Genomic DNA, 15,194 nt, shown 5'->3' on the forward strand with positions numbered 1-15,194 from the left:
CACCTGAGTGGGGAAAAGCCCCCTCCCCGCCCCCGCCCCCGCCTGGAAGACGGAAGCTGCCCAGCCTCCGCAGCGCCCGAGGCCGTCGGGGAAGGCTGGAGCAGGGAAGGCCCGCCTCGGCGGCGCTCGGATGCCGCGTCGGGCTTCTCTTGGCCTCCCCGTGGCTCCGTCGCGGCCCTGGACCGTCAGCCGGGCAGGAGGCCCTTCTCTTCCCTCCCCGAGCAAGAGGCGCTCAGCCGGCAAGGGAGACTCCCGGCCCGCCGCTCAGATCAGGAGCGGCCGGGAAGGGAGTCCGTGTCCGACCAGGGGCGCTTCCCGCCAGCTGCGGGGTGGGCAGGGGGATCCTCTTTCCGGATAGGCCAGCCGGCGATCAGTTGCAGCTACTTGGATTTACAAGGAAAAGCTGCTCCGAGGGAAGATCCCGACAACCGTGGGCCGGTTTTCTGGCCCTGGAGGCTTTTGTGAGGAAACTGGCAGGTTTCGTTGGTTGGGTTGCACTTTGCAGAGGGCTGGACTAGGGTTTTGGTCATCTCCAATGATCCTACGGTTCGGGCACTATAAAAGCGGAGGAATTGCCCCCCCTGGTCATCCAAGAGAGTGACCTGGTCCCTGGGAGCCAGTTCAGAAGATGGGCAGAGCCTGGAAAGCAGCCATGCCAGGATGGTCAAAGAATCTGGCCTGTTGGGTCTACAGGGGAGGGGAGAGGAGGGGCTCTAGGGACCCCACGCAGCAGGCAGAAGGGGCTGGTTCTCCATTGGCCCAGAAGGCCAGACCAGAGCCAGTGGGAGAGAGAGACACAGAAGATTTGGGCTGCAGATCAGGAGTGGCTTTGGCCCAATCCCTCTCTCAGCCCAGCCCACCTCACAGGGTTATTGTTACGGAAAATAGGAGTATTGTCTATATGTGCTGCCTTGTTTATAATAATAATAAGTTGGAAGGGACCTTGGAGGTCATCTAGTCCAACCCCCTGCTCAGGCAGGAAACCCTATACCATTTCAGACAAATGGCTGTCCAGTCTCTTCTTAAAAACTTCCAGTGTTGGAGGATTTACAACTTCTGGAGGCAGGTTGTTCCACTGATTAATTGTTCTAACTGTCATGAAGTTTCTCCTTAGTCCTAGGTTGCTTCTCTCCTTGACTAGTTTCCATCCGTTGCTTCTTGTCCTGCTTTCAGGTGCTCTGGAGAATAGCTTGACTCCCTCTTCTTTGGGGCAGCCCCTGAGATACTGGAACACTGCTATCATGTCACCCCTCACCCTTCTCTTCATTAAACTACACATACCCAATTCCAGCAAACGTTCCCTATAAGTTTTAGCCTCCAGTCCCCCAATCCTCTTTGTTGCTCTTCTCTGTACCCTTTCTAGAGTCTCGACATCTTTTTTATATCGTGGTGACCAAAACTGGATGCCGTATTCCAAGTGTGGCCTTACCAAGGCCTTGTAAAGTGGTAGTAACACTTCACCTGATCTTGATTCTATCCCTCTGTTGATGCAGCCCAGCACTGTGTTGGCTTTTTTGGCAGCTGCAGCACACAGCTGGCTTATAAAAATAATCAAAGTGGGATACAAAAAATAAACTTCCTGGCTGGGGGAGCTGTCTGCCTGTGGTTCAAGCAGCCACCCAGTGCGGTGAGTGGGCGTTTCCCAGTGGGTGCTGGGTGGCGCAGCTGTCAGAGATGTTCTAGTGTGGGCCTTCCCGAACTTTTTCCTTCATTAACCAGATTACTTCTAACAGAAGTAGTTGGAAGGGACCTTGGAGGTCATCTAGTCCAACCCCCTGCTCAAGCAGGAGACCCTATACCATTTCAGACACATGGCTGTCCAGTCTCTTCTTGAAAATCTCCAGCGATGGAGCACCCACAACTTCCGGAGGCAACCTCCGTTCCACTGGTTGATTGTCCTCACTGTCAGGAAGTTTCTCCTTAGTTCCAGGTTGCTTCTCTCCTTGATCAGTTTCCATCAGAAATTTTTAAGTTTCTTTAAAGACTTTTTATCAGAAAGTCCTTTTTAGCCCAAGAAAGGTAAAACACTTTGAATTCACTTAAATATGTCTCTTATCATGAGTTTGTGTGTTGTGGGCAAAAGCCACTTTTGCCCAGTATTAGGTTAAGTTACTCAGGCTTGGGAAGCCCTAATGCAGTGGATTCTGCACCAGGTAGGGTTGGACTAAATGATCTCTAGGTTCAACGTTCATGATTTCACATGGAATATGAAACATGAATATGCTTCAGCCGGTGAACAGGATTCAGAAAACACGGCGTGTGTCTCAAAAAGATTCTGCCGTTGGATTTCTTAAGCAAAAAAACAAAAACAAAGCACCTTCTAATGCAGGGTAGGTAGGCAACCTTGGCTCTTTTATGATTTCAACTCCCAGAATTCCTGAGCCAGCCAAGATGGTTCAGGAATTCTGGGAGTTGAAGTCCACGAGTCATAAAAGAGTCAAGGTTGCCGACCCCTGCTTTAATGTCATTTTTGAAGCACCACAGAAGGGCACAATGCAGGACGCAGCCAAAGATGGGACAAAGTTTGCCCCCAACCCTAACCCACCACCCTTTCTTGCACTGCAGGAGCCCCCAGAGGGGGTGGGCAGGGCCTCTGCGCGGATCCACTTCCTAGGCTCAGCCAACACATCAACATGTTAAGCTCAGACAGGCTAAGTCAGGACGCTCATCCAGGACGCTAAGCCATAAAACCAAACCGAGATATTTCACACTAAAACGAACCCAAGATAGGCGGGGATGATGTTACCTAGTTGGCTCGTGAAATCTCTGCAAGAAAACCACCAAGCTCAGAAAGCCCCGAGGACCCCCCAATTCAGCCCTGAGCTCCAAGTAATTCTCGTCCTCCCCTCCTCTCCCCCTCCCCCACTGCCCCATGGGAAAGGGGTGCTTGACTGGGCAGGCTTTCGGCTGCAGGGGGGCCCTTGGCAAGGGGGTTTGTCACTGGCAGCCTCCCTGCCCAGCTTGCCAGCTGCCCCCTTTATCGCCGCCAAGCAGCTCTTCTGCCCAGGCCTATCGCAGGAGGCCGGCCTGACACTCAGCTCTGACTCAGCAGAAGGGGAGCCCGGGCAGACCTGCTGAGTCATCCCCCCTCCCTGCCCCTCCAGCTCAGGACCAGCCTCGCTGCCTCTTTGCCAGGGCAGAAGCCCTCTTGGGGGCTTATCCTCCGCTTCCCCAGGGCCCATCAGCCAGGCACGCAAGCGCACCCCGAGGCCCGGGAGAGGTCGGGTAGTCTCATCCACGGGAGCAAGAAGGATGGCTGCCGCTTGCCCCCCCCAAAGGATGGTGAAGTTGGGCCCTTCCTCCTCCACCCTTGGACCGTTGGCCATGGGTCTCCCCCCACCCCCTTTGCCCTTTCTCCGCCTAGCCAGGCGATTCCCAGAATTCCCAGGGAAGGGTGCCCGGCTGAAAACTGGGGTGCTGGTGGTTAGCCCAGCCTTTCCAGGGGGTCCTGAGTGGGGAGAGGCTGCTTGCGGAAGACCCCAGAGAAGAGATTTCAGAGGAGGGGAAGAGGGGAAGGGCCAGCCTTGTGATACTCTCCCCCTCCCCCTTACAGCGGAAGAAATGAAAGGTCCCTCCTGAGTCGCTTTGCCTGCTGTGGGCTCGGATGCCTTATTTATTTATTTATTTATTTATTTATTTATTTATTTGATTTCTATACCGCCCTATTCCCGAAGGACTCAGGGCGGTTTACAGGGCAAAGTTAAAAACAGTTAAAATAGGACAAAGGTTAAGATAAAGTTAAAAATTAAAATAGGATTAAATAACAATAGCCCAAATTTAAAATTTAAATTTAAAATTTAAAGCCCCTCAGTCCAGGTCAGCTAAATCAAACAACCAGGTTTTTAGGTCCCGGCGAAACGCACGAAGGTCGGGGGCGGTCCGGAGTTCCACAGGGCAGGCGCGCCCACAGAGAACGCCCTCCCCCTGGGGATCACCCGCCGGCACTCACTGACCGGCGGCACCCTAAGGAGGCCCTCCCTCCGAGCTCTTCCCCACAGGCTGAGGGGAGGTCCCCCCTCCCGGTGGGCTTGGTGGGGCTCATCAGAAGAGGAGACCTCTCCAAGAAGCCTGCTTGTTGAGCCCCCTCTTGCACCCGAGGCTGGAGTGGCTGGTCCACAGGAGGGCTGGAACGAGCAGCAACCCCCACCCCACCCCCACGGAGAGGTCTCTCGGGACAGATGGGGCTAGAACAGGGGTGGGGAACCTTGGCTCTTTTTTTGACTGGTGGACTTCAACTCCCAGAATTCCTGAGCCAGCCATGCTGAAGGGAAAGGGAGAGGTTTCCAAGCTGAGCCATGCTGGGTCAGGAATTCTGGGAGTTGAAGTCATGAAGAGGCCATAGACTCCCCCATGCTGGCTGAGGGATTCTGGGAGTTGAAGTCCACCAGTCATGAAGGGGCCACAGTTCCCCCATGCTGGCTGAGGGATTCTGGGAGTTGAAGTCCACCAGTCATGAAGGGGCCATAGTTTCCCCAAGCTGGCTGAAGGATTCTGGGAGTTGAAGTCCACCAGTCATGAAGGGGCCATAGTTCCCCCATGTTGGCTGAGGGATTCTGGGAGTTGAAGTCCACCAGTCATGAAGGGGCCATAGTTCCCCCATGCTGGCTGAAGGATTCTGGGAGTTGAAGTCCACCAGTCATGAAGGGGCCATAGTTCCCCCATGTTGGCTCAGGAATTCTGGGAGTTGAAGTCCACCAGTCATGAAGGGGCCACAGTTCCCCCATACTGGCTGAGGAATTCTGGGAGTTGAAGTCCACCAGTCATGAAGGGGCCACAATTCCCCCATGCTGGCTGAGGAATTCTGGGAGTTGAAGTCCACCAGTCATGAAGGGGCCATAGTCAGTGGCGTAGCGTGGGTTGTCAGCACCCGGGGCAAGGCAAGTAATTTGCGCCCCCTAACCTGTGGATTTTAGCACTCGAGTCTCTTCCACTAGCTCAGGAATTCTGGGAGTTGAAGTCCATGAGTCATAAAAGAGCCAAGGTTGCCTACCCCTGAGTTAGGTTCAAGGCAAAAAAGGGTCTCTGGAGAAGAGGGAAAATGCTAGTTTAACACTGAAACAAGGCAACTTTAAGGTGCCTCAGCTGTGATTTAGGATGAGACAAAGAGAGGACGTGGCGTTGAAAATGGTTAATGGGGCATGTTTGTTCCACTCTTAGTGGACGTCAGGATAAACCCCACGAGAGAATGACCTTACAACAGATGTGAATAGGCTTGGACTACATTTGTAGATTGAGTGCATACATCACATGGAGCAATGATGGGCTTCATCAAGATTTATGATCCCACAATTGGCTAGTTTTCTCCATCTTGTCCTAAACCCTGGATACCAACCACGGTTTATGGCTTAGCATGTGGTGTGGGGTTGACCCAACATGTTAGGCGACAAACAATGACTTCCAACTTACAATGCCTCAGCTTCCCAAGGTTATTCCAAAGCCGGAAAAGCCAACCAACCCACATTGCAGCTTTGCCTGCTTAGGCTGAACCCCAGGAATTCATACTTGCTGCGGTGCCCGACCTATTTTCTGCCCAGACGCTGCTTATCCAAGCCAAGCCGCCTCCTTCTCTTTGGCACCTCACCCCAAAGATTCGCCGGCCTGGCTGGAAACTCTCGCTGCTGGCGACGTGGGGGGGGGCGGTCCCGATCGCCGATGCACGGTTGGATCGGCAACCTGCCGACGCAGCTTTCGTTCCAGAGCAGGGACCCCCGGAGAGACGCTGCAGCGATCCTCCCCCCGCGGGAAATCCACCCTCTTTCAAGCCCCGCCGCGCCCCCCCCGCCTTTGGCAACCCCGGGAGTGCCTTGGGAGAGCCTCCACAGCGGAGCCCCGGGCTTGCAGGAGGGCCGCGCTCTGTGCACGCTCAGGAGCCGCCTTCTCCTTTGCGGGGGGGAGGAGGGAGAGAAGGCTTCCGTCCAGCGCCGGAGCGAAGGCGGAGCGGCCCGAAGGAGGAGTCACGCTGTGTGGTTGTGTGTTTGTGTGTGTGTGTGTGTGGCGCGCCGTGGGGCGTCAGGCCCTTCTCGGCTGGGGCTCCGGTGCCTCCGCCCTGCTGGATCCCGGCGCCGTCGAGCGCGCCCCCCCCAGATGTTGCGCCCGGTGCGGCCGGCCCCCCCTGCACCCCCCACGCTACGCCACTAGCCATAGTTTCCCCATGCTGGCTCAGGAATTCTGGGAGTTGAAGTCCACGAGTCATAAAAGAGCCAAGGCCTAGAAGGAGGGTCCAATGGGCCTTCTTTGGGAGCCACCTACTAGAGGGATTTGGGGGGAGAGAAGGGGTTCCCTGCTATGAGAAGAGTCACCTAACTCACATGGAACTGAGTCTGCACGTTGGAAGTCCAGAGGGAGACGTTTCCAGGAGAAAATTTTAATTGGGCCATTCCTCACATTTTATACGACTCCCCCATTGATAATCCTGAGGGCTTCCCCCTTTTGTAGGACATAAACCCTGGAAACCCTGAGGGTCCCCAGCCCCACCCAAGGCTTCAAGAGGGAAGAGTCCAGCCTTCCTCCTTGAAGTGGTGGCTGTGGCTATTCCTGGACAGATGAGGGAGTCCAGACCTGCTTAGTGATGGGGAAGAGACCACCTCGGAGATTCCAGGCTGTGGGCTGGGCAAGACTTCCCAGAGGAAGCTGGCCGCTGTCCCCCTCCCCCAAAGTCCATGGGGTTTATTTTCAAAAGAGGGCTATAGGAACCCTTGGCTCCCAGCCCCCCCCCCATATTGTGATGGGGTTTGCTCCCCTGGAATCCCAGCCAACAGCTGGATGACCAGGGTGGTCCTGCTTCTCAGCTTCCCAGGTGCAGCTAGGTGCCTCCACGGAGTGGCCGGCCCACCCAGCCCGTCCTTGGGGCTCTGCAGAGCCCAGGCAACCCCAGAGGTGACCAATGCTTTTGCAGACGTTCTGGATTTTCCTGGGGCTATTATTATTTATTTAGTATATGATGAGAACATAAAAGAAGAGAAGCGCGCGCGCACACACACACACACTCCACATAACAATATAAAAAACTTATTTGGGCCTCATACCTGCATGCCCAGTTCAGCTACCAAGGCAATGGCCTCAACATGGGCAACCTTGCACAAGGTGCTTAACAGCTTCAGCACCACAATCACAACAAGGGGAATCTTTCCACCCCTGCTGATACAGGGCAGAGGCTCTTCTTCCAGGATCAGGCCGAATCCTGTTGCGTTTTGTCCAGACGGAGGCAGGCAGGTCAAAGCCAATGAGGCTCGGCAAAGCCAGACCTGCAGGCCCTCCGGACGGGCCCGTGCCAAGAACTGATGCCCAAGGAAGAGAAGGACCTTGGGAGCCCCCTGTGCCCCTTTGCCAAAGGGCCGTGGTACCCCCACCTTGGGGGGCTCAGAGAGTGGAAACAGGCTGGGAGAGGAAGGCCTGGCCTGGCCGCCTCCTCGGAGTTCAAAATACTTCTTTTCAAAATGCTCGCCTTTGTTGTTGTTGTTGTTAGCTGCGAAGTCGTGTCCGACTCATCGCGACCCTATGCTCGCCTGCAGAGAGTCAAAATGACACGAACTATTAGTGCCGCTTTATAAACCCCTAGTAAGGCCACACCTGGAATGCTGCATCCAGTTTTGGTCACCATATTAAAAAAAGATGCTGAGATGAGAATCCTAAAGGGGAAAACAACTCAAGAAGCTTGGGAAATTTTGAAAAGTGAGATAATAAAGGCCCAGTCTAGCACAATACCAACAAAGAAGAAAAATAACAGCTCTCAAAAGAAACCACCATGGCTGCATAAAGAACTCTCTGATAAACTGAAAGATAAAAAGGACAAGTATAGGAAGTGGAAAGAGGGGCACATAACTAAGGCAGAATATCAGCAAATAGCCCGTGCCTGCAAAGATGAAGTGAGGGAAGCTAAGGCTCAAAATGAACTAAGGTTTGCGACCAAAGTCAAAAATAACAAAAAAAAATGCTTCTTTCAACATATAAAAACAAGAAAAAAGTTAAGGAAATGATTGGTCCATTAGTGGGTGAAAGTGGCAAGCAATAGGGTGAAGGTGACAAGCAATAGGGAGAAAGCAGAACTATTTAACTCGTTTTTTGCATCTGTCTTTACACAAAGGGAAAAAACAGTCCAACCTACCAAAACCAGTGCCATAAAAAACAGAATAGAAACGCAAGTTAAGATAGGCAAGAAAATGGTAAGTGAGCACCTGTCCAGCCTAGACGAGTTCAAATCACCAGGACCAGATGGATTACACCCCAAGGTTCTCAAGGAACTGGCAGACGTGATCTCAGAACCACTGAACTATATTTTTCAAAGATCCTGGAGCACTGGGGAACTACCAGAGGACTGGAAGAGAGCTGATGTAGTTCCCATCTTCAAAAAAGGGAAAAAAATAGATCCAAGAAACTACAGACCTATCAGCCTGACCTCAATACCTGGGAAGATTCTGGAAAAGATAATCAAGCAACGAATCAGCGAACACCTTGATGCGAACAAAGTTATCACTAAAAGCCAACATGGGTTTGTCAAAAACAGATCGTGCCAGACAAACCTTATTGCATTCTTTGACCAAGTGACAAAACTAGTGGACCAGAGGAATGCTGTAGATATAATTTACTTGGACTTCAGTAAGGCATTTGATAAAGTAGATCACAACCTACTACTTGATAAGATAGAAAAATGTGGGTTAGACAGCATCACCACCAGATGGATTCGTAGCTGGCTGACAGTTTTTAGTTTTAGTTTTAGTTTTTATTAAATTTTTATACCGCCCTTCTCCCTAGGGACTCAGGGCGGTGAACAGGGCAGATAATAAAAGTACAAAACTACAAAAGTTAAAATAGAATTAAATTAATGCCCAAAATAAAACAGTAAAATATACAAATATTTAAAAACCCAAATTAACTCCCCATCAGGCCAGGCCAGCTTGACAGGCCGTACTCAGCGTGTGGTCCTCAATGGAACCGCATCTACATGGAAGGAAGTGTGTAGTGGGGTGCCCCAGGGCTCTGTTCTGGGCCCAGTGCTCTTCAGCATCTTCATCAACGATTTGGATGAGGGGATAGATGGGGAACTCATCAAATTTGCAGATGACACCAAGCTGGCAGGAATAGCCAATACTCCAGAAGATAGGCTTAAGATACAGGAGGATCTGGACAGACTCGAACACTGGGCACTATCTAACAAAATGAAATTCAATTGTGAAAAAAGTAAGGTTCTACATTTAGGCAGGAAAAATCAAATGCACAGGTATAGTATAGGTGGTACTTTGCTCAATAGTAGTAACTGTGAGAGGGATCTTGGAGTCCTAGTGGACAATCATTTCAATATGAGCCAGCCGTGTGCTGCAGCTGCCAAAAAAGCCAACACAGTGCTAGGCTGTATTAACAGAGGAATAGAATCAAGATCATGTGAAGTATTAATACCACTTTACAATGCCTTGGTAAGGCCACACCTGGAATACTGCATCCAGTTTTGGTCACCACGATGTAAAAAAGATGTTGAGACTCTAGAAAGAATGCAGAGAAGAGCAACAAAGATGATTGGGGAACTGGAGGCTAAAACATATAGGAAACAGTTGCTGGAATTGGGTATGTGTAGTTTAACAAAGAGAAGGGTGAGGGGTGACATGATAGCAGTGTTCCAGTATCTCAGGGGCTGCCACAAAGAAGAGGGAGCCAAGCTATTCTCCAGAGCACCTGAAAGCAGGACAAGAAGCAACGGATGGAAACTCGTCAAGGAGAGAAGCAACCTGGAACTAAGGAGAAACTTCCTGACTGTTAGAACAATTAACCAGTGGAACAACCTGCCTCCAGAAGCGGTGAATGCTCCAACACTGGAAGTTTTTAAGAAGAGACTGGACAGCCATTTGTCTGAAATGGTATAGGGTTTCCTGCCTGAGCAGGGGGTTGGACTAGATGACCTCCAAAGTCCCTTCCAACTTCTTCTTCTTCTTCTTCCTCCTCCGGAAAAAGTGCACAGAAGAGCAACTAAGCTGGTTAAAGGCCCAGAGACTAAAACATATGAAGAACAGCTGTGGGACTTGGGTTTGGCCAGTCTCAAGAAAAAAAGAAACGGGGCGACATGATAGCAGCCTTCCAGTATCTGAGGGGCTGCCACAAGGAGGAGGGGGTCAACCCATTCTCCGAAGCGCCTGAAGGCAGGAGAAGAAGCAACGGATGGAAACTAGTCAAGGAGAGAAGCAACCTAGAACTAAGGAGAAACTTCCTGACAGTGTGAACAATTAACCAGTGGAACAACCTGCCTCCAGAAGTTGTGGGTTTTCCATAGCTGAAGGTTTTTAAGAAAAGTCTGGACAGTTACTTCTCTCAAATTGTCCCTTGCTTGAGCAGGGGGTTGGACTAGAAGACCTCCAAGGTCCCTTCCAGCTCTTCTCCGATTCTGGTTCCTTCAGCCTGACTTTTCCTCAAGCTGGGCTCCTGTTATCACCTTTCCCAGCAAGGGTGGGGGGAGCTATCAGGGGACCGACTGACTATCCCCAGGCCCGGCCGGCTGCCTCAGCTGGGCCCGAGAGATAGGCCAGGCCACACACAGCAGTGCTCGGATCCCCCCAGGGCACACCCAAGGCCCGCTGGTGGAGAGATAGCTCTGCCCCACCTCCGGAGCCCAGCAGAGCTTGGCTGCCAGCAGGACCAGGAAGGGGCCCAAGGCAGCTCGAACCCAGATTCAGGGGTGGGGAGCAGAGCTAGAATTGGGTGCGAGGGCTGGCTTGCCATCAGCCAGCTAGGTCCAGCTCTGACATCCTTGGTGAGGCCCATCCCAAAGAGGGGACCTCCTGCCCCTGCCCCAAATTGCTCACTGCTTAGAGACAGGAACCCCTCTTCTCAGGCAGGCCAGGGAGGGCAGAAGTGTGTGTGTGGAAGGGGGGTGTCCTTCCAGGCTCTGGCATCTGACCCCCTAGACCCAGGGTAGGCAACCTGGGCTCTTTTATGACTCGTGGACTTCAACTCCCAGAATTCCTGAGCTGGCCTAGCTCAGCTTGGAAACCTCTCCCTTTCCCCTCAGCGTGGCTGGCCCAGGAATTCTGGGAGTTGACGTCCACCAGTCCTAAAAGAGCCAAGGTTGCCTACCACTGCCCTAGACCCTTTCTGGGGGGTCCAAACTAACACATGGCTCTGAGGTGATAGCCACCCCAACTCCCTGGGCACATTCTCTGTGTGGATGCCGCTTAATCATAATCATAATCATAATAGTAAAGTTGGAAGGGACCTTGGAGGTCATCTAGTCCAACCCCCTGCTCAGGTAGGAAACCCTATACCATTTCAGACAATACCATTTCTGGAAGTCCATTCTGGGCCTGAGCAACAAAAAATTAGCTACCGGTTCTGCCAAACTGGTGCGAACTGGCTGAATCCCACCCCTGTCCCTGGGTCATCCCCGACCTGCTCCCCTATCTCCTCTTCTTCCAAGAGTTCAGCAGGATGCCCAGCCTACCCGCAACAACAACCCTGCGAAGTAGGCTGGGCTCAGCTGAAGGTGGACCCGAGTGCTGGTCCCTCCCTCTGGGGAAGCTGCAGGGGCTGCTTTGGGGCTCTCGCCGCTTGTGGGCTTTCAAATGTGGTACCGTCTTTTGGGTGGGGGGGGCTCCCCCAGGGGCTTTGTGAGCAGAACCTGAACACCGGACCTCAGAAGGTTCCTCCTGAATATCCTACAGGGAGTTCTCAACTTACGAGCAGAGCTGACCCCAAAATTTATGTTGCTAAGCAAGAGAATTGTTAAGTGAGTTTTGCTCCATTTTACAACTTTGTTTGCCAGAGTTGTTAAGTGAATCACTGAAGTTGTTAATTTAATTTAATTTAATTTAATTATGGGACTTGTATGCCGCCCTATCTCCAGAAGGACTCAGGGCGGCTAACAACAATAAATTAACAATAAAAACAATGAATACAAATATTAAAAGAGATTAAAGTAAGTAAGTAGCACGGTTGTTAAGGGAATCCGGCTTTCCCACTGACTTTGCTTGTCAGAAGGTCGCAAAAGGGGATCTTGCGACCCCCGGGACACACTGCGACCGTCATAAATGTGAGTCAGTGTGGGGGAGAGGCTGCGCTTCAAGGGGTCCTCGAAGCCCCTTGGCAAGCTCAGCTCCAGCTCGCGTCTGTGCATGTGTAAGTACAGATAGCAGCCCAGCGGAAGCTCCTCTGTGCAAGAGGCAGCGCCATGGAGCCCGGCCCCGCCGAATGCCTCCCCCTCCGTCCCCACAAACCGAGGTGTGGGGGGGAAGGGAAATCTGTCCCTGGAGTCTGACTCACCGTAGATGCCTCCCTGTCAGCTCCCCAAATGGCCGCCACGTCCCTGTCCTACAGTGGCGGAGAGTTCCATCGATTCCTGACGCTAAGCTCCTCGGCCTTCTTCCGTTTGATCACCGCCCCCCCCCGCAAACTTCGAACAAGAGTTTTGTAGGACAGCTAAAGATGCTCTCCGTGTCCCCCCTCCCCGATTACGATGGGGCAGAAACGAGGCTGGCGATTCACACGCTCCCCTCTCCAGGGTCTCCATCCGTGTTTCTCAAACTTGGCGACGCCGACAGCTGCGGAGTCCCCTTGCCGACGGCCTCCCAGGAGCGGACCGGGACGGCGGGCGGAGGGGCAGCCGGCTGCTCGGCCACTTGAGCGGGTCGGGTCGGGCGGAGCTGGGCTCAGACGCACCTGGAGCTGCCGGCCCAGCAGAGGCGCAGCGGCGCCCGACCGAGGGCGAGGCGGGGCGGCCGGCCGAGGCGGCGGGTCCGGGCGAGGCCCGCTCCGGGTAGGCGGGGCTGCCGGGCGCAGGGTATAAAAGTCGGCCCCGAGGTCCGGGCTCAGCTCCCTCCCTCCTTCTCGCCAACAGCCTCTCGAGCGCTCCGTCCTCCATCAGCCAGCATGGTGCACTGGTCGGCCGAAGAGAAGCAGCTCATCACCTCCCTCTGGAGCAAGGTGGACGTGCCCGAAGTCGGCGGGGCCACCCTGGGGAAGTAAGAGCTCCGGCCGGGCCGGGGGAGGGCAGGGCAGGCCCCGCGGGGACCCCCCCATCTCCTCCTCCTCCCCTTTCTCTCTCCCTCTCCCCTGGCAGGCTGCTGGTCGTGTACCCCTGGACCCAGCGGTTCTTCTCCCACTTCGGGAACCTCTCCGGCCCCAGCGCCATCTGCGGCAACCCCCTGGTCAAGGCCCACGGGAAGAAGGTGCTGACCGCCTTCGGAGAGGCTATCAAGCACCTGGACAACATCAAGGAGACCTTCGCCAAGCTGAGCGAGCTGCACTGCGACAAGCTGCACGTGGACCCCGAGAACTTCAAGGTGAGGGGGAACCCCCCTCCCTGCGTGGCTGGGACCCTCATCTCCTTGGCACCGGAAGTCTCCCCGCGGGGCAGCATTTGCCAGCTGGGCCCTGCCCTCAACTTCGCCAATGCTGAAATGAGGGCAGTGGGCTCCGTTCTGAGCGGCCCCCTCGGAAAGCCTCCCATCTGCCAGCAGAGGGACGGGCGTCCGGTCACAGGGCAGAGCCGGAGCAGAGGGACAATTCAGCCTCCATCCTGGCCTTTTGGCGCTGCCCAGGAGGCAGAAGGAGCATCCCCACTGTTCCTTCGGTGTTTGGTGTCGGGGGGGGAAGGGGGGGGAGAAAGGGGCAGAGGCGCCAGCAAAGCTCCTCTGGCAGCAGGCATCAGCATCCCCCTCCTCTTTTCCAGCTTCTGGGCAACATCCTCATCATTGTCCTGGCCGGCCACCATGGGAAAGAGTTTACCCCCAGCACCCACGCCGCCTTTCAGAAGCTGACCCATGTGGTGGCCCACTCCTTGTCCCTCCGGTATCACTAGGCCCCCCAGTAGGCATAACCGCCGCCTGCCCCCCCTCGCCAGCTCTGAAGCCCCTCCCAGCCCACGGATGACGCAATAAAAGTCCTCTTCGGAACCAGCAGAATGTTGTGCTTTTGTGGTCCTGGGAGGGTCACCCAAAGCCCCTCACACCACCCCAGTGAGGCCCGGTTGGGGGTCGAGGGAAAGGAGTAGGAGAAGCAACAGTCCTGCCATTTGCTGGGGGGGGGGCATTCTTCCTTTGCAGGGGGAGGGGTCTGTCTCTCTAGAGCCCCCGTCCTCCTCCATCCCAAGCTCTGCAGGTTAAGAAAGGAAATAGGACTGCTCTTCAACCCAGAAACTGGGGAAGCAAACCTTAATTATTTCTTACATGGGGGGGAGAGCGCACAATAAATTGACACAACTTGCTAAGTTCTCACTGCCCCCCCCCAATATTCTCCAAATTTAGCTCATGTGGGCCGGGGGGCCCTTTGGGAAAAGGGCAGGAGATGCCGGCAAGAGAGCTAATGGGGAGGCTGGAGGGGCAAGGGGGGAGATCAGCTGGCCTAACCTGCCCCATGTCCAGTGGGGAACTGAGCAAGGTGCCGCACCAGACAGAGGCACTGCTCAAAGCCCGCCCTTCTCAAGCCCTCTTGTGGGGCTCGGAGGCAGGAGGGCAGAGAACCAGGTTGAGGAGCCCCCCCCCCCCCCCCCCCGTGTAAGGGAGCGACCCCCTGTGGTTTCCCCACGGCTGAGCCCAGGTGCAGCAGTCTTGCATTCCAGAAGCGTTTATTTATTTGGGAGCTCCCAAACAACAATGCAGCAATAGCCACAATAACAACCCTTAAGAACAATCACATAAACACCACACAGAGAACTCCGGTGACCCCAACCTCCACCCGGCCAGAGAACAGCCTTTGGGGCCGCCGCTCTCGCCCTCCCCTGAGGCTTGTGGGAAGAGCCCCATCTTCAGGGGGTTGGGGGGCTGTTGCATCTTAAGGGCAGGGTGAGAGTTGCAAGGAAGCCACCATTCTGCCTGGCTCCACCAGGGGGCAGCCTTTGAGGGAAGGGGACGGAACTTGATGCAAGTCAGCAGGGGGGGGGGCATCCAAAGAGCGAAGAGAGGCTGGGGGTGGGTTGGAGACCCCCCTGCTTCAGAGGCCGTCCTCCCTAGGACCCTCCCCCCGGCTTTTGCCCAAGGGGGCCGAGAGGAAGCTATAGGGACCCTCCTTCCTCCTCGCCCGAGGCTAAAACATGCAAACAATGATGGCAGGAATCGGGATGTCACGTTTAATGAAGAGAAGGACGAGAGGTGACATAGCTGTCTTCCAGTATCTGAGGGGCTGCCCCAAAGAAGGGGGGGGGGTTTCCACCTATTGTCCTGAAGGCAGAACAAGAAGCAACTGATGGAAACTCATCAAGAAGAGAACCAAACTTAAAA

At 54.2% G+C, this 15,194-nt stretch overlaps 1 protein-coding gene across 1 annotated transcript; it reads left to right on the top strand.

Annotated features, from left to right (window-relative positions):
* The first annotated feature begins 12,749 nt into the window (after positions 1-12,749).
* On the top strand, positions 12,750-13,871 carry LOC310640226 (hemoglobin subunit beta-2). The gene is made up of 3 exons (XM_083362400.1): positions 12,750-12,938; positions 13,037-13,259; positions 13,649-13,871. Exons 1-3 carry the CDS (start codon positions 12,847-12,849, stop codon positions 13,775-13,777), a joined length of 444 nt encoding a protein of 147 aa, XP_083218526.1. The 5' UTR covers positions 12,750-12,846; the 3' UTR covers positions 13,778-13,871.
* Positions 13,872-15,194: the final 1,323 nt, after the last annotated feature.

This window comes from Vipera ursinii (genome assembly GCF_947247035.1).
Source record: "Vipera ursinii genome assembly, chromosome: 4".
In the NCBI taxonomy this organism is placed as follows: domain Eukaryota; kingdom Metazoa; phylum Chordata; class Lepidosauria; order Squamata; family Viperidae; genus Vipera; species Vipera ursinii.